The sequence below is a fragment of the Suncus etruscus genome, chromosome 1 (assembly GCF_024139225.1).
Source record: "Suncus etruscus isolate mSunEtr1 chromosome 1, mSunEtr1.pri.cur, whole genome shotgun sequence".
NCBI lineage: Eukaryota > Metazoa > Chordata > Mammalia > Eulipotyphla > Soricidae > Suncus > Suncus etruscus.
Window position 1 is genome coordinate 31,464,817 of NC_064848.1, and position 27,789 is coordinate 31,492,605.

A 27,789-nucleotide genomic window follows, 5' to 3' on the forward strand; every position below is an offset into this window, starting at 1 on the left:
CTTTAAATATCTGCTCACTCAAGAGGAAAGGAGCCCTTCAGAGGAACCCCTGGCAAATTTGCTAATCTTTTAACTTAAATAAGAATTGATACCTAGGGTCCAGCCTGGGATTAAAAGCTTTGAGACGATAGGATTTGCCCTTTTGAGTCCAGAGAAATCTTTCTCAATTTTCCTCTGTCTTCTAATTAAAGCCTCATTCAGATTTAAATCCACAATAAAGGCCTATGAATTGTCTGTTATGAAGAAACCTATAAGCTTTTTGCTAACAAGAAAGTATAATTTGGGGGAGAGGGAGTGCAATAGCAAAATGGTAGGTCATTTGCCCTACAGGTGGCTGATCCAGGACAGACCTTGGTTTGATCCCTGGTGTCCCATATGGTTCCCTGAGCCAGGATTGATTTCTGAGTGCATAGCCAGGAGTAACCCCTGAGCAGCACAGGGTTTGGCCCCAAAAAGCAAAAAAAAAAAGTTCAAATTTTTTACTTTGCAGAAAAACAAGATGTAGACAGTCTCTCACACAAAAAAATGTTTAAATACATCTTTATAGCATTCAATAAAGACACAATTCAGATACAACCCCCAGAGCTGAGGGTGGCTCCGTTATTCACTGAACCCTGTACCCACTTTCCTGGGGACCCAGAGACTCTCCTGAAGTGTCCGGATAAAGAGGTTGTGACAAGTCTTTATGGTAAACTTTAAACGTTCTTAGATATGAAAAGTTCCAGGTCTAAACTTTTCTTTATTTTTTTTCTTTTCAGCTGTTGAAATGAATCTCCTGAAAACTGGATTTTTTTAATTGTAGCCTGTCACTTTTCCTACCAAAGGAATAGGGATTTACTGAATGGGGAGCAATTTCAGCATTTAATTGTGCTGATGTGATGTTTCTTAATCACTTTAATGAGTTTCATACACCTAGAAATGAAATAGAATTTTTAATAGAAAAAAATTAAATAGAAAGGCCATTTCTAAACTTGTAATTTTCACCTGGCCATTTCTTTATTTGCCCTCATAGAATGGGTCCCTAATATAGGCTTAGAGTGAAATTAGTATGCTGGCTAATTTGCATAATTCTCTTCGATCATTATAGTTGAGAAAAAATATGCAACAGTGAATTTCATTCTAAATTAAGTGTAGCAACACAAGGCAGATATTCAAAACTATGATGTGAGGATGGGGACACAGCTAAAAGGGATTGTGTACTTCTCTTGTGTTCTGAGACCCTATTTTTAATTCCTAGCAGTGCATGGACCCCTTAGTACCACTTGGGTGTGACCAACAAGATTTTTATTTTTTTGGTTTTTGGGCCATACCCGGTGGTGCTCAGGGGTTACTCTTGGCTATCTGCTCAGAAATAGCTCCTGGCAGGCACGGGGGACCATATGGGACGCTGGGATTCGAACCAATCACCTTTGGTCCTGGATCGGCTGCTTGCAAGGCAAACACCGCTGTGGTATCTCTCCAACCCCAGGATTTTTATTCTTAAGGTTGGATATATATTCTTGGGTTGGCATTTTATTTGCTAAATCTAAATTGACTTTTTAATTATCACTTTTTTAATCTAGCCTATTTAAGGCCATTCTCAGAAGACCTAACATGAGTCAGTGACAACTACAAAAGTTCTCTTAAAGTCCTTAGTTCCTGTATTTAATATTTACTGAGAAAGTTGAAAAGTTTTGCCATTCTTGCATGTGGTGTCAAAATGTAAAGGCCATCAAAAGTTTCATTTGTTCTGATCCTTCTGAATATTTACTGACTCGTGACTGAAATAGTTTAATTTGTTAGTTTATGATTGCTATTGGGAATCAAAAACTGGAAAAAGGCAGCTTTTACTTTTCAGTGTTTATCTTAACGAAAGAGTTGACTATTCCTTTAATTAATACAGTCTAGCTGGATTTACTTCAACTCACATTGGGCAAAAAGGAGTCCTAAATTTATAATCAGTTGCTTGATGTAGTTTAAAGCACAGTCTCAGCCCAAACTGCTGTTTTTCTAAACATAACTGTGTGAGTGTCAGGACTTCTTGTGCTAAATTCAGTATTATGTGTTCACATAGGATGCATACCTGAAACTCGTATGTTATAATAACAACAAAAAAGATACTTAAGGGACCAGGGCAGTGGCACTAGCGGCAGGACATGCTAGCCTAGGATGAACCGATGTTTGATTTCCCCCACCCTTTGGTGTCTCGTATGGTCCCTCAAGCCAGGAGTGATTTCTGAGTGCATAGCCAGGAGTAACCCCTGAGCATCACCGGGTGTGGCCCAAAAACCAAAAAAAAAAATCCTTAAATAAGTTTGAGCTGAGATGTACATCATCCCAGCAATTTCCCTGGAACACCACTTTTCTTGTTTATTTTAGGGTGGGCAGGGGGTTCACTTCTGGCTTTGGAGGCTGCTGCTACTCCTGGCTTGGTTGTTCAAGGACATCATCCAGGGAGACAACTTTTGAACCCTGGCTTCAGCATCAAAAGCTTGTGCTCCATGCTCTGAATCTCTCAATTAAATGCCTTCTACTTGTGAAGATGGAGGGTTGACAGCTATCTAATCCTGTGTCTACAAAATGACATCTTGTGCATATTCTGTGCATCTGGACTGTCACTTTCTTTCAGTGAGCAGTAATGACCTTTGCATGGAGATGGACATTCAGTATCACCAAATACCTGTACTCAGTGTATTTTCTTTTACTGTCAACATGTAAAGCTATTGTTTCAGTATCTATTGGCTTGATGAAGCTGAAAGATCACTGGTATAAAGCAGTGTACAGGCTCTAGGATTGAATTCTCTATGGGGAAATTCATATGAGCCATAGATCTGTAAAATTAAGACAGAGAAAACTAGAACAAGAGGATAGTACAGTGAGTAGGGCATCAGGTTTGATCTCACTTGATTCCCTGAGCCCACAGGTAAATCCCTGAATTCAGACCCAGGACAAATACCTAAGCAGCAGTGGCTGTTGCCCAAAACCAAAAGGAAAGAAAAAAAAAAAAAAAACCACTACAAAACCTCCCCCAAATTGGATATCAGATATTCCAAGCATTAAGGTTTATGAACTGAAATTCAGTTTCAGTATGCCTGTTTACTTGTTTAACCAAAGAACCACTTAGTTTCCCTCTGACAAAACTCTTGGTTATATTAATCAAGTAGTATATTAATCAAGCATTACTGAATGTTCTCTTTTCCTGTAGATAAGTTCTTTGAATGAATGTTTAGTGAATGAAGGAATGGATATGAGGGAAGACTCATAATGGCTACAAAAGCATTAATAAAGGTGGTTTCTACCTTTGAAGGTATCAGGTTAAATAAATATTTGAGTCACCATAAATCTGTTCCAGGAGAAAACATAAAACTCCCTTCATTACAGGAGAGATGGAACAGAATGAATGAATCTGTTTTTGTAGTGACAGCTTACAAAATCTTCTACTTAAGTCATGACCAATCAAAGCTGTATACATTATAGGTTTACAAATGTTTGGTGAATGGAATAGACAAGAACTTTCATAAGGATTATTATTTTTCCCCAGGTGTCTTTATATCAAAAAAAAAGTCACAATATGCAAGTAGTAGAATGTAAATCTTTTATTAAACAGGTTTTTTCCACAGTAGTAAAGCTTTGGCACATATAAAAAATAATCACCAGCCATAATCATTCCAAATTTCTCTTGTCTACTGCACACCAAGTGTCTTCCATACAATACTTTTTCCATATAAAAATACTGGGAAAATTGATAAATAACAGATAAGAGAAAGAGATTTCTGGGCAATTACTGGAATCATTTGGAAAAGTTGAGTACTGTGGATTTTTTTTAAATATCACAGTGACAAGGACAAGCTGATCCTATAATAGTGCAGGTCAGAAAGAAAAGTGGAAGCTGAAGTGTTTGGGGTCACTTTCCTATTTAAAATTTTGGTCATATTATTTCCACTCCTTTTACATCTCGGATGACATCTATGCTTTACTGTTGTTCTTATTTCACAAGTTAGAATCCTTTCACCGAATATATGTAGCAGTGCTGAAAACTTAGAGCACAACAGACCATGGACTCTCCACCCCCCAAACATTCACAGGATGTTGCTTGGAGTAGCTGTGAGTTGAGCTGAAGCTGGAGAAATATCCTTGAGCAAAGGGCTTAAGAAAGACACAAACATCTAAGCTGGGATCCTCTAACTTCACGCCAGAATGGATGGATCTTTTCCAGAGAGCCTCGCTTCCTTCTCTGGGTTACAATTACTACTCTCGGGAATCATCTCTGTCAGCCTGTACATCTAAAGGCATGAAGCACTCAATTGGGCAGTTGACATTTTTCTGTAAAAACAGAAGAAAAATTAGTTACAAATGCTTTTCAGTTAAGTACAGAGAAGTGTGTGTGTGTGTGTGTGTGTGTGTGTGATAATAACTTGGTAGGGAAACAGACCTAGTTACAACCTGACAACATAGTAGATAGCTACAAGGTACCCAAGCCATAGTCTATTGGAACATAATTCTATTGTAGGATATATATAAACTCCAAAGATTTTTTAAATTGGGTATTCGGAAGAAGAAAGGTATCCCCCTACCAAAGAGAAACCTATAGCTACTTGTGTCTGGGGATTACAAAGTCACTTACAGTATTGGTGTTGCGGTCATAATTATCCAAGTACCGATTTGGGGAGTAGCCAGGAGACCCTTCACTGCCTACTTCAATTGCCCCGGGTCTGTGGCAGTTGTCACAGCGCCAGCCCTGAAAACAGAAGAATAAAGTCAAGGGTAATTGATTCACTTTGCTCATGTTAAGGAGTAATCCTTACTTAGGTATTGGTGAAATGTAAGCAATCATTTAGGGAGCTTTGAAAATGATCTTGTGCACCCAGAACTCAGAGAATATGGTTTATTAAGCATATCTTTTTTTGGTTTTGTTTTGTTTTGTTTTTTTTCTGGACCACACCCAGTGGTGCCCAAGGGTTATTTCTGGCTCTGCACTCAGGAATCACTCCTGGGGAATTCTCCTCAGGGATGTGGAGGATCAAACACAGTTTGGCCACATGCAAGCACCCCACCCACCCTAATCACTCCAGCTTATTTTTTATATCTTTAAGTTGTCTGTCTCTGCTTTTTCTGAAATACCTTTCTTCCCTTCCTTTTGGAACTTTACTAGCTACAGTTCATTCAGTCAATCATAACTTCCCTGGTGAGCTTTTGGCACCAAATGATATAGTGTTTGCATCATATATTAGAGCTCTTAAAAGAGTGTGGAGCCCTGTTGGACAATTACTCTCATTTTTACAAAGAAGAAATGAGACAGGAATAACTTGCTCAAAATCAGAAGACTCACAAAGAACAGTTGGTGGGTACACAGCTCCCTTGTCCCTGCTGGCGGACCCCCAGCCACTGCACCTCACGACGTTTTTTAATTATTTTTTTAAAGAATTCTTTTTCTTTTCTTTTCTTTTAATTTTTGTGTGTTTTTTATTTTTTATTTTTATTAAAATCTTTATTTAAACACGTTGATTATAAATATGATTGTTGTTGGGTTTCAGTCATGTAAAGAACACCCCCCTTCACCAGTACAACATTCCCATTACCAATGTCCCAAATCTCCCTCCTCCCCACCCTATTCCTGCCTGTACTCTAGACAGGCTTTCTACTTCCCTCATTCATTCACATTTGTTATTATAGTTCTCAGTGTAGTTATTTCTCTAACTGCACTCATCACTCTTTATGATTAGCTCATGTCGTGAGTTGGACCTTCCAGCCCTCCTCTCTTTGTCTCTGAGGATTACTGCAAAATTGTCTTTTATTTTTCTAAAAACCCATAGATGAGGAGACTATTCTGCATCTATCTCTCTCCCTCTGACTTATTTCACTAAGCATAATGGACTCCATGTACATCCATGTATAGGAAAATTTCATGACTTCATCTCTCCCGATGGCTGCATAATATTCTATTGTATATATGTGCCACAGTTTCTTTAGCCATTCATGTGTTGAAGGGCATCTTGGTTGTTTCCAGAGTCTGGCTATTGTAAATAGCGTGGCAATGAATATAGGTGTTAGGAAGGAATATATGCCTAGGAGACCTCACCACTTCTACCTAACTCCTAGTCTGTGGCTTGTAGCCTTTTTTCTGGTCACAGAAGGGAGAAAAAACCTGAAACAAGTAGGTTGACCGTGTGAACAAAGAAATTAATGATAAAATAACCAGTTACAGTACTGTAAGTTAATTATATTTCTTCCTAAGGCATTATGTATTTTCTGAGGCAACTACTTTATTTCTAAAGGATCCACAGTTCTTTGTTCTTTTGATGCTCAGGATTTACTCTTGACCTGACTCTTTGCTCAGGAATCACTTCTGGCAGTGCTCAGGGGACCATATGGGGTGATAGGAATTGAATGCAGGTTAGCTGCCTGCAAGGCAAATGCTCTATCTGACATTCTATTTCTCCAAGGCCTCCATAAATTTTTGAATTTTATGTATATACCACATGAGTGAGTACCATTGTCAGATTTTAACATTTCCACACATCCCCTCCCCTGACATCCAGGATCTTTATGAACTTTTAAAGCAGTGTAGGCATAAAACACTATTACAGAATTTATTGTTCCTTAGACGGTATTGGGTGAAGATTTCAGACTTTGGTATGTATAGTTTTAAGTCCTTAACTCAATCCAGTAGGAAATATAAGCATTTGAGCCTATTTTGTGGCTTTCCCTGGGATATAGGTACTTTATATATAATGATATCTTATTATATATTATACATTACATACTATATTTTATATATAAGCTATTTATGTATATATACACAAATGTATAAAGACAGAGGCCACATGGAAGCTTCTCCCTGAGATTTTTGCTGGAGAAAATCTTGAGAGTGCTCCCCATGCAGTGCTCTGGGGCATCTCCCAATAATACTCAGCCAAAGTAGCCTAGATGTTTCAATGTTATCTACTTTTGTTGTTGTTGTTATTGTTGTTGTTGTGCCACACTCGGTGACGCTCAGGGGTTACTTCTGGCAATGACTAATAAATTGCTCCTGGCTTGGGGGACCATATGGGATGCCAGAGATCAAACCACTGTCCATCATAGGTTAGCGTGTGCAAGGCAAATGACCTACCGCTTGCGCCACTGCTCCAGCCCCTCAATGTTATCTACTTTTGAATCAGTGGATCCTGCTCTCACAGAGTAGAGCTGTCACACATCAAAGATTCTATGATTAGTGAGTATGTTAATGTGGGTGGCAACAATGCCTCCTGCAAGTCCATGTTCTTTCACCTGCTTCCACAGGTATTTTGTGGTTGTTGTATTAAAATGGACACAGATGAAAAATGGTGGAGGTATACTGACTTAAATAATGGGCTTCTAAGGGCCTCCCCAATGGTCTTTCATCTCCTTTTTCCCATTTCATTTCTTGAGATACCAGTCAGTATCAGTTCTCATTCTAAAGAGTGCTATTTCACATCTCTGCCTCTTCTCCTTATTTAAGGTTAAATTTGAGCCATTCCATGCCCTAGGTCACTTTTCTTTTTCAGAAACCTTTCTTGCTGATTCCAGCTACCTAAAGAACTGTTATTTGAAAGACCCCCTCAGAACTGTCTAGAACTAGGAAGATCTCCAGTACATGCTACTTTAATATTTCCAACTAGATGTCAAGAGTCAAGACCATTTCTCATTCTCTCTTGTCCCATAGAGAATGTCCACCACAGAGCTAGAACGAGAGCAGGAATCCACAACTTGAAAGAGGGTTACCAAAGATGGCATCATCTGAGATCTAGTTTATTATAAGTTGATCAAGCATGCAACAGGCGCCCCTGATCATTACTCCACTCTGGACAGAGCTAGAGCCCAGTGCTACCAAGTATTAGAATACTATATGCTAAGGAATAAAAGGCCTGAGAGTAGTAAGGGTGAAAAAGGCAGAGGCAGAGAAGAAAGCAAATGGAAACTGAGCATTCAGAAGTCTATAGCATTCACCGTGTGGCAACAGGAAATGAGGTATGTTCACCATTTCTTTTGGGTGCTGCCACATCTATAATACAACACACACATACACACACACACACACACACACACACACACCTTAAATATCAATGCAAGTATCTCCTTCGGGTTCTAAATTGGCACATCAGATCTTACCCGCTTGCCTCCAAAGCACGTGCAGGAGCAGATAGCACCAAGATATTCCTTCTGCCACTGTTCTCTTACACGGTATATCTTCCCATCATCATAACATGTTGTCTCATCTGCATGGAGGAACAAATCAGAAGCATACATAAGACTAAAACAATAATAAAAATGACCAATAGAATAGAAATGGGTTCATTTCTCTCCTCACTATGTATCATCACACCCCCAAACTCTACCTATTGATTGATTGGAATCATCCTCAGTACATTATTATTAATAGAGTAGTACTTCCAAAATTAAAATCCAGGAAACTGAAAGTGATTCGGTGAGTGAATGGAGAATCTAGTCTAAAAACTGAACAGCCAGTAATGAACTCAGATTAGGGTGAAATAATGCAGTCAGAAAAGTGTAGAGGTGTCTGTCATATATTAAATCTGGCTTCATCTTTGAAGCCACTTTCCCAAACCAAAAGTGCCTAAAGTTGCAGCCATTTCTGTAAGTGATAATTACAGCTCAGCAATGAAACTAGGGAGTGGTTAATAATTCGCTAAAAATGATACATGGCCACATACCAGGATCACATTTGAATTCGCCTTTTCCATTTCCAAGACAGGTACAGGTCATTTTCTGACCATTATCTCCAGTGCGATCCCACTTCTCTCCGATCCTGTAGTTCATGCCATTGTCATGGCACCATTCTAAAGATGGGGACAGTATAGTGAGTAAAATGTTATCAGTGTGGTCTGCTTCAGGACAGAGAGTGCCTAAGGCTCTAAGACAGGCCACAGGATTTTCAAAAGGTATCTGGAAGGACAATCAAGGAAGGGTAAAACTCATGACCCTGTGACAAAGCATGTTTTCGATTGCGTTTAAAAGCTTTAACATTTTTTAACATTTAATACGTATTAAATCATTTTAAGATTTGATTTATTCCACAATCATCCTGTTGTTGTAAGAACAATTAATCACCTTTGTTTGAATTCTTGCTATTAAGGCTTAAAATAGTCAAAAACTATCATAGAGTTTGAATAATCTTTTAGTAATAGATCATGGATAAATTCAAAAAATCATTTTATGGCTGTGCAAGAGTCCTAGACATGATACAGTGCAACCAGCAACACAAAAACAGATGAGATGTTCAGCCTTCGCCTATTTCTTATAAAACTAAATGAGTCAAAGCATCATCCTGTATATCAAAAAAAAAAAAAAAAAAAAAAAAAACAGGAGGTAAATTAATGGCTACCATTCCTACAAAAAAGACAAGTTTAGAAAAATACAACATAGTCAACATTTCTTCATTTGATGATAATCATAAAAATGACTTTTAGTGGCCATTTACAAACTAAATATACACAGTAGTTTGTCTACCCTTTTCCACTCTACCAACAATTCAGCCATTCCCTATCATTGAAGAAAAATTATTAGACATTGAAGTGATGGCAAAGTTATGTAAACTGAGCCAAGGAATCATATGAATCACTTTTTATATAATTTAGTTAAAATTTATAATTCTCCCATAGTTGCATAAATACATCAGTAATACTTATACAGACTTTGTTTGTTTTTGTCTTTTCTTTTGGCCTCACCCAGCAGTGATCAGGAATTATACCTGGCAGGTTTGGGGGGGCCATATGGGATGCCAGGGATAAAACTCCAGGTAATCTGCATGCAAAGCAAATGGCCTACTTACTGTGCTATTGCTCTGGACTCTTACAGTCTTAAAATAAGTTCAGTTTAACAATCAAAAATCACCTAAGTGATGTCAAATGTTAAGATTACAACTCCTGGGGCCCGGAGAGATAGCACAGTGGCGTTTGCCTTGCAAGCAGCTGATTCAGGACCAAAGGTGGTTGGTTCGAATCCCGGTGTCCCATATGGGCCCCCGTGCGTGCCAGGAGCTATTTCTGAGCAGACAGCCAGGAGTAACTCCTGAGCACCACCAGGTGTGGCCCAAAAACCAAAAAAAAAAAGATTACAACTCCTTAAAAATATCTAATGCTTCTATTATCTGTCTTTCTATTTCTTGGTGGTTAAGCAGAGTTGTTAATAATGAAATAAAATAAATTATTTTTTACATTTTGCCTGTATTAAACCCTGCATGTGATATGAGTAAAAACTTTGTAAGTTGGGGCCGGAGAGATAGCATGGAGGTAAGGTGTTTGCCTTGCATGCGGAAGGACGGTGGTTCGAATCCTGGCATTCCATATGGCCCCCTGAGCCTGCCAGGAGCGATTTCTGAGTGTAGAACCAGGAGTAACCCCTGAGTGCTACCGGGTGTGACCCAAAAACCAAAAAAAAAAAAACCTTAGTAAGTTAAAAAAGTCTACATTTTTTAATTCCCGCCACTAAAATATACTTCTGCAAGTGTAAAGAAGGTTTATTCATAAGACATGGTAGTGAACACATCTGAAAATGAACCTATTGCCAGTAGTAATATCTCCTAAAACAAAGCCTAAATGAAAGTTTTATAACTGCTAATACTAAATCCCATACCATTATAAGCAAATTTGAATATTTTAAAATCATTTAAATTATTCAAATCTATTTAGAATTTGAAGAGTAAATATTTTTCAGCTGGAGTTGATTTTTAATGATCTACAGATGAATTCTCTGTACTCCCATATTACAGTGGCCAGATACTACCCATCATGAGTCTGCCTGTGATTTGTGTGAACTCTGTACATATATGGTTTGTGTTGACACTGACTGTACATGTATATTTTCTGAGCTTACTGAATACTATACTCACCTTTTATTCATTCTATTATTCTGATATTATGCCTGACTCTCAAGAATTAAATTTAATTCTTTTATAAAAAATATAAATCCTATTACCCTCAATAACTTAATTTTAATAAGCAATCATACAGACATGCAGCCTTTGAAATGAAGCCATGTTCAACAAGTAAAATTTCCCATCATCTTTTTCTATGATGCAAAATATTACTTGAGTTAAAGAGTCAAGTGGTCTCCTTCATTTGCTCCATGTTTGGAAGCCCCTCTGCCTGCCAAACATGTATTCTTTGCTGGCTCGTTGCATTAATATATGGAAATGGAAGAGATGGACAAAGCAAGCTACTCACTAGATGAGTCACATCTGAAATGACCACTGCCAAGGCCTAAGCACTGGCACGAGAGTTTAAAGCCAGAATCAGACAGTCGCTCCCACTCCTCTCCAACTGCATAATAGGAAACCGTGTAGGGATCAAAGCACGAGTCATCCGTCCCCGGGAATGCACTTTGGTCTACTACATGAAAAAGAGTGGGGAAAGCAAGAAAAAGACATTTATTGCATTATACAAAAAATTGCAAATTCTCATATATACTTAGTCAAATTAAAATTAAAATCTCAACTGTATCAGGAAGCATGTTAATGCTCTATCAAATGCATCAGCACTCAGACAGTGTTTAGAGAAACCAGTAGAAAATTTCCAAGAAGGAAATTATCTTTCAGTTTATCATAAAACAAAGCAAAACCGACCCCATTTCTGGTAAATCAATGTTATAAAACATGGAATGATATTGAGACAATGTAAAGTAGGAAATTATTTAGGAAATTCAGTGGGGTGCACAGTTCCGAAGTGCTTGAATGACCTTAAACTATTTAAATTATTTAACAGTTCTTTGCTATTCTTCCACCATCTGTAATATGAGGATAGAAACTCTCTATGTGCAAATGATCTTATGAAGATTTTAGGATACCAGGCTTTTAAAGCACTGGTTCACTGCCATACATAATAACGAACAGTTTCAAACATCTTTGAATTGTTTTGTTTTTCTGTCCACAACCATTGGATATTAATGTCCTGCTCCTGATTCAGTACACAGGAGTTGATCTTGTGATGTTCCAGGGAACACAGAAACATGGGCCAGCAGCATGTAAAATATGTTCTCAAACACTGAACAATCTATCTAGTCCCATATTCTAATACAAAATGCATAACTTTTTTATATAATAGGATATTGTCGTCTTTACTCTATTTATTGGATTTTTACCAGATTTTGGCTATTATTACCATAATAGCAGAATTGCTTTATTTCATTAATAAAATCAATTGCTTACCTAAAAGGGAGTAATGGAGATGTTAATTGATGAATGCTTAATAGATAATCTAAGTGAACATGGCATGCTTCAAGTTATTCTTTAAAAATTAAAGTAACTTACAGTAACTTCAAATTCCACTGTATAGGTTTCTGTTTGGAGTACAACAATCAAAAACTCAAAAGTATGTGAAGTACCTAATATTTCAAAGGCATCACTTTGGAAAAATATTGTATTGGAAAAAAATAGAAAATCTGAAATGTTTCAAGTCGGAAGGACCAAACAAGAATGCAAAATATAGCTCATGGGACTAAGGAGTTAGAAAGAAAAATAATAATAAAACTACTACTATTAAGGATCCTAATACTCTAAAAATAGCCAGAAGTTAAACATTCTAAGAATGAGTTAAAGGGATGGAATCTTTTGGGGAAAATTATAGGAGAAAGCACAAAAAAATACCTTGGTGTTTTTAACAATTCCTTTTATGCATCGTTCCAATAGTAAAACTACAAAAGGCAAAATATGTGCATAATAGAAGATCTATAATACAAGAAGCACAAAATGAGCTCAAGTCCTTCATGCACAGATGTTCATGCATGGGAAACAACACTCAGTCATCTACTGAGTGGGAAGGAGGCTGAGATTAAGTATCTGGCCTCAAGAATACAGACAGTCACTTGAAAAAAAAAGGATTTAGCATCTGCTGCTGATATGGACGGTGGAACCCTCTGGTTAAATTATTCAAGATTCTTAGTCCCCCTCATGTTTTTGGTGACTCTTTAACAACTACAGGTTGAAAACCAGGTGATATACTTCTGACTTAAAATAACTTTCAAGTTATAAATAAAAGCAAGGTCATTTAATACATCTATTGATGTTTTGAATCTGTAATCAGAAAAAAATATAACATCAGAATAAGAGCTCTCTGGATAGAAATGAACTCTTCTGATAGCATTTTGTATCAGGAAGAAAACTCAGCTGTCTTAGTCTCTGCAGAACCCTTTGGTTTCATTATAGTTAATGCATCTCAGTCCTTCAAATCACTCCACATAATATGGTAAGAGGTGGAGGGCTGGGAACAGAGTTCAAGGCTACATGGTTCTTCCATCCACTCAAACTCATTAGTAGGGACTCAGTGTAAAACTTCAATTTTAAAATTGCTCTCAACGTATTCCATATGTCTCTGAGACTACTTAGATTCATTTGCTTATTTGTTTGTTTTTAAATGCCACATATCAAATCTAGGGCTTCAAACATGCATGACAAGTATACTACCATTGAGCTATATCTCCTTGGCCCCTCATGAATGTATTTTACAAAGAACAATAATTGCAGGTAGAGTAGTTAAATTACTTTCTGACATTATTTTCCAAAAATAAAAGATAATAGAAACTAAGCACTAACTAGAGAACTGTCTCTGGTACTTAGACCAGAGTCTGTGCAGAATTCACATACCAATATTGCCCACAGTAATAGTCTCCTCTCGAATCTTATTTCTTCTCTGGCCTTGTAGTGCCTCTACTTTGATGTTATAGGTGGCCCCTCTGGTAAGTCCTGTCAAGGTGGCGCTAGTAGAGGTTCCAGGAACTCTGAACTGCAATTATTAAAATGTCCAATGTGGAGGAGAAAGCATTAGAATGAGACATCAACATAATATTCCTTTACCTTTTGTCAATAAGCTGCACTATGTGATTAAAAAGCAAAGGGAGGTAGGATCTAAGGGTTCCCATCAACTAAGAAAAGAAATAGAATAAGGGTAGAGAGCCATAATTTTAAAAGCCAGATTTTCCTGCCAAAACCCTTCTTAAGTACCATTGGTCAGACAATTGCTGTTATTTTAGATACCCCACTTTCTACTATACTCAAGTCCTGCAATTCCCTTGAACACACTGGCCATGCCCTCTTCTCATAAAACAAGGACATTATGTTTTATTGGGCATGCAGAAATCCTGGCATCTTACCCAACATAGGGTCCTAAAAACACTATAGTGAGGTCTTAAGTTCATTTACTTGTAAAACACTCAAACTCATCTAAACTCATAAATATTCCACAGAGCAGCCCATTTTTAAAATACTGCCACTTTCTAAAAATAAGTGCACACAATAAAAATTGACACCAGCAAGACAAATTAGAGAAAAGGAATTTCAGTTCAAGAATCAATCATGTGCTAGGGCTGCTATGCACAGATTCACTGAAGTTTTTTCTCCAAAGACATATTGTAGATAATGAGATTCTTCAAAGACAGACTCCAAAGTATCTTAAAGTATCACAGCCTTTCTCAGACAAATGTGGTTAGAATATTTCATTCTCTTTATCAGGATAGTCTCTTTGTATTTCTAAGGTATCTCAAATGTCTGAATAAAAATTCTATTGTTCTCTTTTCTAAATCAAAGCTATTGATACTCTCCAGTCCTTCTCAAAACAACAATTCTATAAAGAAAGAAGTTAGGCTGAAACCTGTCCCAGGCCCCCTTTTTTACAAGATTCTAGAGTTAGAAATACTACACATCTATGCTCTGATCATGTCATTATCTAACTTGTTCCTTTAGAGCTGTTCCATGAGAAGTGAAGAAAATGATTTACCTGTAGCGGTTCTTCATCAGTGCTAATTGGATTGCATGAAATGATATATTCAGAAGAAGCCGGGAGGGGGTTCCAGGAGATGGTTGTCTGAGAGAGAGCTTCTTGTCCCACAGATGCATTGTGATTGTGTCCAACACGATCAGGATAGAATTGGCGGTCTAAGTCTCCCCCAGGTACGAGATCTACATTAGGTGGATACGGTCTTGGCCTATGTCTTTGAGGGGTGGCCATAGTGGGTGTTGTTCTCCGCCTAGAACCATGCTCCTCAAAGATAGTTTGTTGCTCAATGTGGTTGAGGTGATCAGAAGTGCCAGGAAATTGTAAACCATCTCCATTATTATACCCAGGCCCATTGTTCAAAGTGATTTTTTGAACTGTGGAAGGAACATCCAATATTTCTGGTCCGTGATGATTGGGACGTGGGAGGGTTACCAGTTGGGGAAGCTCATCTAGCCAAGAGAGGTCAGAGCCAAAAAGGCAAAGCGCATTAAGCCCCAGAAAGACCAGCAGTAATCATCATCAATACTGATTGTTATATCAATCTGAGCAAAGCTCCAGGAAAATCTTTAGTTGAGATTATAAGATACATTTTTCCAGAAATAAGTCTTTATGATGTGTCTAAAAGATTTCTTCAAAATTTAGAATGACCACTAAGACTCATAGAAGCAAACTCTGCTTTAATTATTGAAAGTGACCTGTGCAGTCTTTTCACTTTTTTTTTTAATTTGAGAATCATATATAAGGAGTAGAATGCAGACTGTCTGCAATTAAATTTTAGGTTTCACTGCACAATAGTTCAGAATTTGAAATCGTAAAAAATCAATCATGTAGGCATAGATTTTTTTAAAAAAATCTTGCATTCATCAAAGTACATTGCTGTTGAAAGAAAAATGCTGCTGGTGGCTGCTGTCCGGCAGCACCAGGCAGGATTTCAATGAATCTTGCCTTAGGGGAGTGGGTTGCACAGCTGGCAAAATATGAAAGATGAAAAAATGATGACCGCACAAGAATGTATGGGGAACACACGTTCTGGCAAGCGTGTGACAAAATTTAACCTCCAAGCTAGGAGTATATAAGGGGTAAAAGCTAGTCATAGGTATTGAGAAGATTGTTTACAATTACAAAGCAGAACTTAACAATAAATAATATATTAAGCTGTAGGTATAAGCAGTAAGAATTCTGTGTTACAAAGGAGAAGGTCACAACTCAAGGCTCTTTGCAAACTAACTTCAGATACAAATAAGGGATTAGTGAGATGTAGAAAAAAAATCTAAGAATGCTATCCTCACTTTGATGGGCTCTATTATTTTAGAGGTCAAGTGAAAGAAAGAAAGAGCTAAATCCATTACTAAGGTGTAGTTCCCATTTTTTTCTGGAAAAAGTCAATAGTCCAGGATCTGATTCTGGCTGTGCCCTTGCATCACAGAAACTGAGGTTGCAAGGTCACTTTGAAAAGAGAGAGAAAAACTGTCTTTGATTTGGTGCTAAATATTATCCAGGTACAGGGGTTTTAATCAAGGCTATAATTTGACTGTGAATATCAGCAGAAAGGAGAATTAATTTTAAGGCCAAATAATATGAAAGGAATATAATGTCAGTACCATAACATGAATCTCAGAAATATTGCCAGTGTTCCACTCAGGGGTAAAGCATCCTCAGCGGGCCTTCTGGTCAAACATTTCTTGGGGTGTATGAGTTATTTGCGTCATGAATAAAATTCATCTGACGGGCCTACTGAATCACCCCTTTAATGGAGATGCCTATGCATGGTCCAACAGAAAAATTCAGAAATGATTTAGTTGCAGAAAGCCAGATTTAAAAAAAAGATTAATGTTAGTAGAACAAGCAATAAGAATAATTTTATTAGATTTCATTATTTCTGATTTTTGCAAAATCATTTAAGACACTAACTATTGATCAGCAAAGAAAAAAGTACAGCTGAAGACTGGACGTGGCAAGTTATTCCAGTAACCAAAGAATATAACATGTATGCTCTGTTGTTAGAAATTAAAAGTTTGATGAAAAATAAATAAGAACAGGGAAAATCTGTCTTGTCTCTATGATCCAAAGGCATTCTTACCTGTCCTTTTCCTCCCAATCAGAGGTTCACTCTTCTGATTATTTCTGATGGCTATGATTTGAATCATGTACTCTGTTCCTGGCTCCAGACCTGGGGGAAGCATGGGGCATTATTATATGAGGACTGAGGACTCAGCTAGTTAAATGGTCTGATATCAGCAGATACATCTGGGAAACAAATGTTCTCTCTTTTCTGGTCATTGACAAGAAAGATACTGAAAGGTGAAACTGATTTTACTTTTTTTCCCCTAAAAATGCTCAAAATGCTACAGATGGTAGCTAATTAATAAAGGAAAAATATCTCACTATCAATAATCTCACTATCTGACATCTTCAGAAGCACACATATATACTAACATGCCCTAAATATTCTTTTTTTTTTTTGTTTGTATGTTTTTGGTCCACATCCAGCAGTACTCGGGTTACTCGTGGCTCTGAGCTCAGAAATTGCTGCTCCAGAAGGCTCTGGGAATAGATGGGATGCTGGGAATCGAACCCAAATCTATACTGGGTTGGCTGCATGCAAGGCAAATGTCCTATTACTGTGCTATTGCTTCACCCCCCTAAATATTCTTTATGAGGTGTGTGTGTGTGTGTGTGTGTGCGTGTGTGTGCGTGTGCGCACGCGTGTGTGTTTAGCTGGGTTCACAAGAGGGCACAGGGAGTCATTCCTAGTAACTCTTGGCAAATCTGACTGGATAGCTGAATGGTAGAAAATAAAGATGGAGTGCTGTATCAGCCACCCTGAAAGACATGCACTCTAACCCCTGTACTATCTCTCTAACCTCCATGAATATTCTTTTAACATGTCATCTCATTATTTTTAATTAAAGAGCACCCATAAGCATTGTACAGTCAGTTGATTATACATTTAGGAACACTCACTGTAGTTCCATTTGATGAATGGAAACATTTTTTTTAAGTCCAAGTACCATCATATGCAGTGCTGTTAATAATAGTGTTTTGGGCATTATATACATGAATATACTTAGGACTGATAATTAGGTGCTCTTTCATAGTTCAAGTTAATGGAAGACTAAATGGTTTGTCTCAGGTTAGACTTGGGAAACCAATCCTTAAGTGATCCTAGTAGAATATATGCAATTCATCTCCTTCCATATTGGATTCTTTCTTATTTTGTTTTGTCTCTTTCTTTGGGCCAAATCTGGTGGTACTTCAGACTTACTCCTGTCTCTATACCTGGATCATAGCAGGTGAAGCTTGGGGGACCATAGAGGATATCTATAGGAACCAAGGTAGGTGACATGCAAGGCAACACCCTACCCACTGTACTATCTCTCCAGACTGTCCCCAAAGTTTCTTTAAAAAAAAAAAAAAAAGCTCTATAAGAAAAGTTCATTTGGTAGCTGCATGTCCTAGAGAATTTTAAAGGCTAGATGATACCCTATACATAGCTAGAAAATGGAATAAAAAAATCTTTCAGACAAAATCATTATCTATAGTAGCTTGTAAACTATGCCATTCAAAGATATAACTCTTATTTCCTATCCCAAAGCTTCTAATCATTATGGGTTGTGAGAAATGAATTTTTTAAGACATAGTTTTTGATACTGGACAATGAGAACACTGGACAAGTACTGCAAGAGGGATCTTAGTAAGATAAATCACAATGGGCTATCTGACTATTATGAAATTTTTTTTTCAGACCAGATAGTACAGGGTTAAGGTAAATACCTTGCACATAGTAGACCCTGGCTTGATACTCTGTATAACAAGGTCCCCTAACCATTGCCAAGTGCAGTCCTGGGGACCATGAATATTACTGAGGTGCCCCATGTCATCCCTAGCAGTACCAGGCTTCCACAAGTAGCACTGAATCTTTGTGCCCACATATTGAACCATCAGCCAGTTGATTGAGAATTGCCAGGAGAACCCTAGACCTTCTGAACAATGCTTGGGTGATGGCACTCCCCTCAGAATACCATTTTCTAGGACTGTACCTGGCCAATCATCATAGATTAAAAACAATTCTAGTTTGGCCATTATCAGAGAAATGACATTATTATATTATCATCACCATACTTTATAGATATCAGCCGTGCATATTGAGTACTATAACTTCTCCTACCTCCTATATAAAGAATGTTTTTAGAAATAAAGCTTTATATTCTCGTGGTGGAGCATCAAAGATAGTCAAAAGTCTGCTAAGCACTTTGGGTCTTCTCAGGAATAATGAGAAAGAAAGTGAGCAGCTTAGAAGCAGAGATACCAGTAATAGTAGCTTCTGTGACTTCAGGCCGTGGTCTAGGGAACACTTCTCTGGGAGGTGAACCAGGTTTCTCATACTTGATGATGTAGCCAGTAATCTTGGCCTGTGGAGGGTGCCAAGACAGCAGCAAGGAGTTGGGTGTGGTGGCCAGGAAATGCAAGTTGGATGGGGCATCGATGGCTAAAGAGGAAGAAAGTTAAGTTTAAATAATTGAATGACCAAAAAAATGATTCCCATCACACTTTGCCTAAACCTTAGAAACAGGCTGCAGAGAACCTGAGACTTTGACAAACTACAAATGATGTGGTGAGATCTAGAAGAGAAAAGTATGGAACTTCTCTGTTCCTTGATGCACAGATGTATGGCAGTTATTGATTTCATACAAGTGGGTAGCATTTCTCAGTACACAGTATAATTACCAGTGGAGGCATCAAAGATCACAGGGGTGCTCCGGGCATTTTCATTCAGGGTGTACAGGTAGATCTTGTAGTCAGTACCAGGCTGTAAACCTAGCAAATGATAAGAAATTATTTTTTGTGTCTTGAGTTATTAGCACAATTTTCAAGTTCATCTGCAATGCTCATGCTTCGTTTACTACTTATATAGACCAAGAAGTAATTCCTATTTGATATCAGCTGCCAATAAGAAACACTATTCAAAGGAAAATCACTGATGCATACTAAGACACTGATGAGAATAAAGTTAACAGTATAAGATGCTATGTGAGGCGCTGCCATCTGTAGATTGTGTTTTCTTTAGATTATCATATGGTCTCTAGTTGAGAAGTGAAATTAGAATGTTAAATCTCAAAAAGATATACATTTACCTGGACACTGAGGATTTTCTGACTATACATTTAATTGCTATGAAGGAACATTGAGTTTTTCAAACTTAGTTATGCTTTGCTATGTTGGACTCCTCACCACCACCCAATTTCTATTGCTTGTAAACATAGTGTTATTTTTTTCCACAAGAAAGATGAAAGTTGATGAATGAAACTTAACTTACAATAACTGCCCTTATAAACATAAAAGCAGGCATTTGCAGGAGAAATTTCTGGGTCATGGTATAAAAACTCAGATCCAATTTTGTCCAATACTTATTAATTTTGCTTTGTTTTGTTCTGGAGATCAAACCTAGCTCGGTGCTTAGGGATCATACTTAGATGTGCTCATGAAACTATGCAGTGCCAGTGACTGAACCCAAACATCTTGCATGCAAAGCATATATGGTCCAGCCATTGAACTATCTAGTATAAAAATAACTAATATATATTTATATATGCATACATATATATTCATACTTCATATATATATATATATATATATATATATATATATATATATATATATATATATATATTCAGTACTTCAAGAACTTGTAGCACCACCAAGAGTGAACCCCCCAGCATGGTGCTAGGAATAGCCAACAAGCACCACTGGATGTGACTTGAAAACCAAATAATAAAAATAAAGAGCTGAAGCTATCATACTTTCATGACACATCATGAAAGTAAATGTAATCAATCTACATGGTAAAAGAACTAAAAAGTGAATTGACATTGTGAATAATGATTGACAAATGTGATTAGTGTAGCAATTTACTGACCTGTGATGGTGTAACTTCTGACACCTGAACTTATGGTCCTCTGAACTGGAGTCTGGCTGTTTGTTGGGATGGCTTCAACATGGAAGCCAGTGATGGTCTCAGTCTTAGTTCTCCAGCTAATGGTGATGGTGGTCTCAGTAGCATCTGTCACACGGGCCCTTCTGGGAGGACTGACATCTACATGGGATCACAGTTGTAGGTTAGTGCCAGCTGGTTCACATGTAAGTTCAGATACTCTAAAAATGTGACTTTATATAAGCCAACTGCATTCATTTCTTCATATGACTATTAATATCTCCTGTGGCCACCAGACATAAAGATTGACAGTAACTAGGAAATAGAAAAATACTTACCTCTAGATTTTCCTTTTAAAGAAATGAAAAACTTCATAGATAATACCAGTGGTTCTCATATCTGGCTTATTAGTATCTATAAATATCTCAATAATCAGTGTTAGATGCATTAATTTAAAATAAAAGGGGCAGGAATTACAGTAGCACAAGCCTATCAGCAATGATATGCAATATATAGCTAACATTCTGTCAATTTTGAGTGGGTCATAGTTTCTCTCAAAAAATATTTTATTTAATAGAAAGTACCATTTTATAGAAAGGGAAATAGTAACAATTATATAGATTCTGAAAAAAAAACACTGTGTGCTATTGATAGACAAAATACTAAAATCAGGCCCAATATGTCCAATACTTGTTGCACTGTTAACATATAGCAGAACTTGCCATATCTACCCCAAACTTAAAAAAATGAAAAAAAAATTATAACAATCTGAGCACAAAGTACTTGTTTACTCTGATACATAACATTATCACATTATTAAGTGATTCTCTTTTAAGTGCTTGCAGAGTGTTTTCTGGAGGAAGATAAATGGTGAAAGTGGCTTGGTTAAAAAGTTGGACAAGCAGGTCCACTTTCAAATTGGAAATCAATTTTTTATTTATGATCTACAAAATTACTGTCCTTCAAGTTTTGTTTCTATGTTGTATATATAAAAACATTTGAATACTTACTCTCCAGAGTAGTGACAACTCCCAGAGCTGGTCTGCTTGTCAAAGAGTCCTTAAGAGCAGAGACACTCACTTCATATTTGGTGCCCACCTAGAAAGCAGAGTACATATGATCTTCTGGACCCCCAAGATTTAGCTTGAGATACACATGATGGATACAAAAAATAAAAAAGAGAAACTTGCAAAACCTACCACCCTGTGAAATCCTGAACTAATTGCATTCTTACACTTTAGATGATCAACAATATTTTTAAAGTAGAAAAATCTATTTTTTAAAGAAAAAAATTTTTTAAGTTTTTAAGTTCAGGTAAGTCTTATTATGCCTTACATCGGCTGGTACCTAGCTAAGTTTTCTGCATTCACCTCTCATATTTAATGAAGGCTGGGGCATGGCGGGCTGTTTCAAATACGAAGATTTCTCTAGCAAGAACTTAGAAAGTAAAAAACTAAAATAGATTCATGCATTCAGTCTAGAAGCACACAAAATGTAGTGCTCAACACATTATATTTATTTATTAAATAAACAATACACTCAAAGAATGGTGCAAAGTCCAAAGCTATTTATAAAATTCTGTTCTAGATAGTTACCTGGAAAAGGTCAGGTCAACATAAAGAAATTCTAATAGTTATAAATTTCAATAAATTCACGTTGCATTAATTATATCCTCCCACTATCTGACACTGTGTAGAAAATGACCTTTATTCCAGAGAAGGACAGTTCTTACCATGAGTCCTGACACAATCACAGAAGAACTCTGTGGAGCAAGGTTGATTTCTTTCATTGGTCCTGTTTTCTCCTTGGGGGTCACCTGCACTCGATATCCAGTGAGTTTAATGTTGGGTGGTGTCCACTGGGCAGTCAAGCTTGTAGGTGTAACCTGAGAGAACCTCAGATTGCTTGGAGCGGGAATGGCTGTTGAGATGGTCATTGATTAGAGGTTATCTTGTAGGAAATGGGGGAATGAATGATAACATGAATTCCAAGAAGTAGAATAGATTGTTTTTCATTTGGTTAGATAGATTCCCTAATTTCACAAAAGATTCAGTACAAGAAAGCACAGCAAGGGATGCAACATAAAGAAGAATTTTTCTGGGGAAGAAAAAAAGCACACCCCCCCCCAAAAAAAAAGTTTATCTTCACCAAAGGCTCAGAAGCATTTGAAATACTTGTGAAAAGGCAAGAACTCTGAGACTTCAGGTTTTGGGAGTTCTTTTTTTTGTTTTGTTTTGTTTTGTTTTGTTTGTTTGTTTGTTTTTGTTTTGTTGTTTTTTGGTTTTCACTTTTGTTTTGTTTTCATTTGTTTTACCTTTAAAAATAAGAAAAGTCACTTTGGTTGATTGGCTATCTGAATTGATTTTCCATTTGTATGAAAAGATGAACCATGGCCCTTCACCTGTGTAAATTAACTCTGTATGGAAAACCATTTCACAGATGATGCCATCCCCTCAAAGTCAGAGTTATGTTTCATTTTCTCTTTATTTGGATCCCACGGCAAATATCACTGTCACTGCTAAATTTGAAGTGTTCTCTGTGGTGCCACATAAGAAGAAAATTGGCTCATGATAGAAGCAGCAAAAAAGAGGCAAAGAGCAATAATACAGATTGTCACCTCCAGGGGCTATGCTGTCACGCGAACACATCTTTAGCATTCCATTCCACTTCACACACAAAGCACAAGAAGAGACTAAAGCCTTGTGGAAAGCATTTGTCCTGTCAACTATTTCCTATGTATCTGATTGCAACCTTTTTTTTAAAAATTATATACCTAGCACTTGATATGTATGCAGACAAAGTGTTCTTACTCTCAAGTTTTCAGAATCAAACTACTACAAAAGAGCCCAATTTGGGTTCCTTTTTTGAGAGTAAGTTCTAGGATGGCAGACTTCCTGCTTTTCTACACAGGGAGTGGAAACACAGAGTCATAGTTTAAAAAATAATCCACAATTTCAGTATTATCTCCAAATGCCTCATTTTATGGTCTTGTTGATAAGCCAATCTATTCCAATATCTTTCATGTGACTTTATTGGAATAGCACCTAAGCTTTAGAAGTTCTTTCTATTTCTCTTTACAGAGGAATAGTTTGCAGTTCATAAAAATGCATTTTTCCAGGGCCAGAGAGATAGCCTTTCATGCAGAAGAACGGTGGTTCAAATCCCGGTATCCCTGCCAGGGGTGATTTCTGAGCATAGAGCCAGGAGTAACCCTTGAGCGCTGCCGGGTGTGAACCAAAAACAAAAACAAAAAAAAAGCATTTTTCCTGATATGCAGACATAGAAAGAAATCTGGAATGTGATTCCTCCAGATGGTAGTTATTTTGGAATTATGAGTGTAGATTTCTTTCTATGTCTGCATATCAAGGTGTGCAAATAAAAAAAAAAAGAAGAAGAAAATGAAAAGCCTCAAACTGTTCTATTATATTAACATGTTCTTTTCAATTAAATGTATTGTGATAAAAAAATTGCATTTTTCCTTTTCTTTTTTTAATCCCCTTACAATGGGAATCAATAGCCGGTAAAGGAGAATTCACTCAGCAGGGCATAAATCTGCTGTCACAGGAGCACCTGGTGGTGCAATGAACGATATACCTGTGTACTGGGTTCCAATCAGGGGCTGGCTCTCCATATCATCGTGCAAGGCAACTACACTGATTGTGTACTCAGAACCCGGTCTGAGGCCTCGCAGCTCTGCAGTGTCTTCTTCACCATCAGGTGCAGGGGTTAGCTCATGGATTCCATCCTCAGGGCTCGAGTAGGTGACCCTGTACCTGGAAACTAGCCCCTGTGGGCTTTCCCAGGCAATTTTGATGGAATCGACATCCACATCAGTGAATGTCAGTCCTTTGGGGCGATCAATTTCTGTTAGGCAAATTAATGGTAAGAGGTTACGCGAAAAGCAAGTTGTGAAATAAGCATTTTTTTAAGATGCAAAGCAGTCTGCAGATACCATTTCTTTGAGGAATTAAATTCCAATTAAGCCAATATTACGTGGTGAATCACTTTGAGCCTTGCTTCCATTTCTGGGAGGGTTTAGCAAGGATTTGAGCTCAAATCATTTATTGAACCAAAGGTATGTAGAGGGGGTGAGGATTCCCTGTGAAATGTCCTCACAAAGAGGATTTATTTATGTTCATTTTAAGATAGTCTATCAAGATTTGATTTTGCAATGTGATGTTAGTCCCATATAGACCTGAATTTTCTATACCTTGGAAGTGGTAAAGTTGATCTTCAATATTTGTTCACAAACTCCTATAATCTTTAACTCTTTTGGACCCTTCTCTTAAGATATTTGCATTAATAGAGGTCCAGACAAAAATCTTCAAATGCTCCAAACATAGTAGCTTCATAAGATATACTGGATCAACTTTACCATCCTGTCATAGAAAAGACGGTTCTAGCAAAGTATATTTTAGATTCGCTATAGGCAAATAAGATTTTCCTAAGGCCATTTAAGCAAAGACACTCAAAGCATAATGGTAGTCCACAACTGCTTTCCCCAATTGTACATTGTTGGGCACCTTAAAAGAAAAATGTCCAAAGGGCTCAGCTCAAGATATATTCAAATAAGTTCGCTTTCACTATGTATAATCATAACAGACATACAGAGTACAATCCAATTCCTAAGAAAGCAATTTTACTTTGAAATCAATGAAGAGGCACTGGTTACTTACTGGTTACTGCAGTCTCAACCAAGGGCTCGCTTTCTCCATTTTGATTCTGTGCATAGACATTAATCACATATTCAACTGCAGGCTGCAAGCCTTCAACAGTAATTTCTGTTTGATCTGCAAAAAACATGAAAAGCATATATCATCCACTATGGTCAGCCAAGCAACTGTTACAGGTTTGTAGAAAACGGTGACCTGGAAGAAATTCTTTGCTGTTGTTGTTTTTGTGTTTTTTTGGGGGTGGTCACACCCGGTGGAACTCAGGGGTTACTCCTGGCTCTGTGCTCAGAAATCGCTCCTGGCAGGCATAGGGGACCATATGGAATGACGGGATTCAAAACACCATCTGCCCTGAATTAACTGAGTGCAAGGCAAATACCCTACTGCTGTGCTATCTCTCTGGCCCCTGGAAGAAATTCTTATTTGCAAAAGCATCATGCAAATATGGAGGAGTCAGACAAGGACAAGGACTGCTTGGACAAATATACTGTTTGCTCAGACAAATTACTATGTTGTAGTAAAGTCACACAAAAGAATAAAGTCTAAAATTTAATATGATGCTCGCAACAACAGATGATACTGCTCTGATAAAAGTGAAAGTTTACTTAAGATTTTTAGGTTTTTAAACTATAACTATTTAATATCAAAACAAGTATAAGAACTAAAAGAATCTTTAAATGTCTATCTAAAGATACATGACAAACAAAATTATAAAAGTTGGTTCCATCTTATAACATGTATATATTACCAAAGAGAACCAGATGTGTAAATTTGAAATGCCCTAGGACCAGAGCAATAAATTAGACAGTGGATAGGGTTTCTACCTTGCACATAGCTAAACTGGTTTAATCTCCAGCATCCATATGGTCCCCCAAAACTGTCAGTGATCCATGAGCACAGAACCAAGAGTATGCTCTGTGTACCACCATGGGTAGACCAAAAACAAAAACAAAAAGTGCTCCAATCCTAAAAATTCTACTGTGAAGGGAGCTGACACTAATCTTTAACACTAAACTCACAAATCAGATATCTTTGACATGACACAAAATGTATGGTATGCAGAGGAAAGTGGGAATTTCTTTACAAAAGAATATCATGTGGTCCTTACCCTATTTATCCCAATGTGAGTGCAAGGCTGACTATTCTTACCTGGACGTGCATTTATGGTTTTCACAGGTCCTGAGCCATCTTTGGGCACAAGGGTGACTCTGTATTTAGTCACAGGGGAACTTGAAGGTAACCATTTGATACTAATTGCAGAGTCCTGAACATTGGTCACTTGCATCTTGGATGGTTTGTCAATTTCTATAAATAAAAATAAGTAAAATCCAATGAAGCCCTAGTTCATAAGGTTCCCATCTGGCACCTCTTTACCTTCGGTTCTGGTTTCTATCAAATGATCTCTTAGAGCTAGTCACTTCTCCTAGAAGCATTTTTTGCAGAAATGAAAAATTATTTTGAGGATGAGAGGCCTGTACTTAGATGGAATGAGATATATACAAGATGGCTGCTTCATTGACATACTACATTTCAGATTGGTGCCTGTCTCTTTCCATTATCTGTTCATTCAGTCATTCTTTAACAAAAACTTATTGAACACCCTTTAGGCCAATCTCTATTATAGTCAAACGAGATACATTAATTAACTAAAGAGAAAGGAAACCCTGTCCTAAGGGCTGCCTCCTCGTATATTCAGACCAACACCCTGTTAGTTGTAGTAGTTGCTTCACTTTATTAAAAAAAAAAAAGAATATCAATGCCACATAAAGCGAAATACCTTGGGAAAACATCGTCAATTCTATCTGAGTAAACACACCTATATCACCCTACAGACAAATTACCTGTTCTGTAATTTATTTGAACTGGCTGGCTGCTTGCAGGGCTGTCACCACGGCCAGTGACAGCATAAACAGTGATGGTATAGTCAACTCCAGGATTAACACCATTGATGGTAGCTGTACTCTTGGTTCCAGGCACAGTGAACTCCTGAACAGGGCTACTTCCTCCTATTTGAAAAGAGATTAATTCAGTGTAAGGGACTCAGAGCTATTTGGAGATTACTACATAACTGAATTAATGCATTAAAGCAGCATCTATGTCACACCTTTGTGAGCACTTAATGGGGTCTGAGCAGGAAGGTGCATTTATTGATACATGCAATAAACCTTGATTAGTGTGTAAAAACCGAGAATATTACTACTAATATGATTTTAACATTTCTGTTTTAAAATATCAGAGTTAAAGTTAGAATGGGGATAAAGGTAATTCCTAAACCCAGGTTTACATATGTGGTATTTACCCTTTTTGCACAAATTTAAATGGAACATGCTTATATAAAATAAGACTACAGAAAAATAAAAAGAAGAAAACACACTAGCCTCTTCTCTTTCACTACTGATTATTGTGATAAAAGATCTTTAATTAAAATTTAATAAAAGATCTTTCTTCAATTCACAAA

At 37.3% G+C, this 27,789-nt stretch overlaps 1 protein-coding gene across 1 annotated transcript in view; it reads right to left on the bottom strand.

Moving 5' to 3' along the window:
* Nucleotides 1–3,560: 3,560 nt before the first annotated feature.
* The window catches only part of FN1 (fibronectin 1), an 80,908-nt gene continuing 56,679 nt past the window's right edge, over nucleotides 3,561–27,789 (bottom strand). Inside the window, exons 29-44 of the mRNA XM_049784332.1 lie at nucleotides 27,173–27,337; nucleotides 26,481–26,636; nucleotides 25,335–25,448; nucleotides 22,391–22,578; nucleotides 21,669–21,756; nucleotides 20,644–20,820; nucleotides 19,455–19,544; nucleotides 19,036–19,215; nucleotides 16,807–16,896; nucleotides 14,727–15,175; nucleotides 13,598–13,736; nucleotides 11,184–11,348; nucleotides 8,673–8,798; nucleotides 8,110–8,216; nucleotides 4,604–4,717; nucleotides 3,561–4,302 (exon numbers count right to left, since the gene is read on the bottom strand). Coding sequence (XP_049640289.1) covers nucleotides 4,228–4,302; nucleotides 4,604–4,717; nucleotides 8,110–8,216; nucleotides 8,673–8,798; nucleotides 11,184–11,348; nucleotides 13,598–13,736; nucleotides 14,727–15,175; nucleotides 16,807–16,896; nucleotides 19,036–19,215; nucleotides 19,455–19,544; nucleotides 20,644–20,820; nucleotides 21,669–21,756; nucleotides 22,391–22,578; nucleotides 25,335–25,448; nucleotides 26,481–26,636; nucleotides 27,173–27,337 — 2,423 coding nt within the window. The 3' untranslated portion in view covers nucleotides 3,561–4,227. The remainder of the gene's footprint in view (nucleotides 4,303–4,603; nucleotides 4,718–8,109; nucleotides 8,217–8,672; nucleotides 8,799–11,183; nucleotides 11,349–13,597; nucleotides 13,737–14,726; nucleotides 15,176–16,806; nucleotides 16,897–19,035; nucleotides 19,216–19,454; nucleotides 19,545–20,643; nucleotides 20,821–21,668; nucleotides 21,757–22,390; nucleotides 22,579–25,334; nucleotides 25,449–26,480; nucleotides 26,637–27,172; nucleotides 27,338–27,789) is intronic.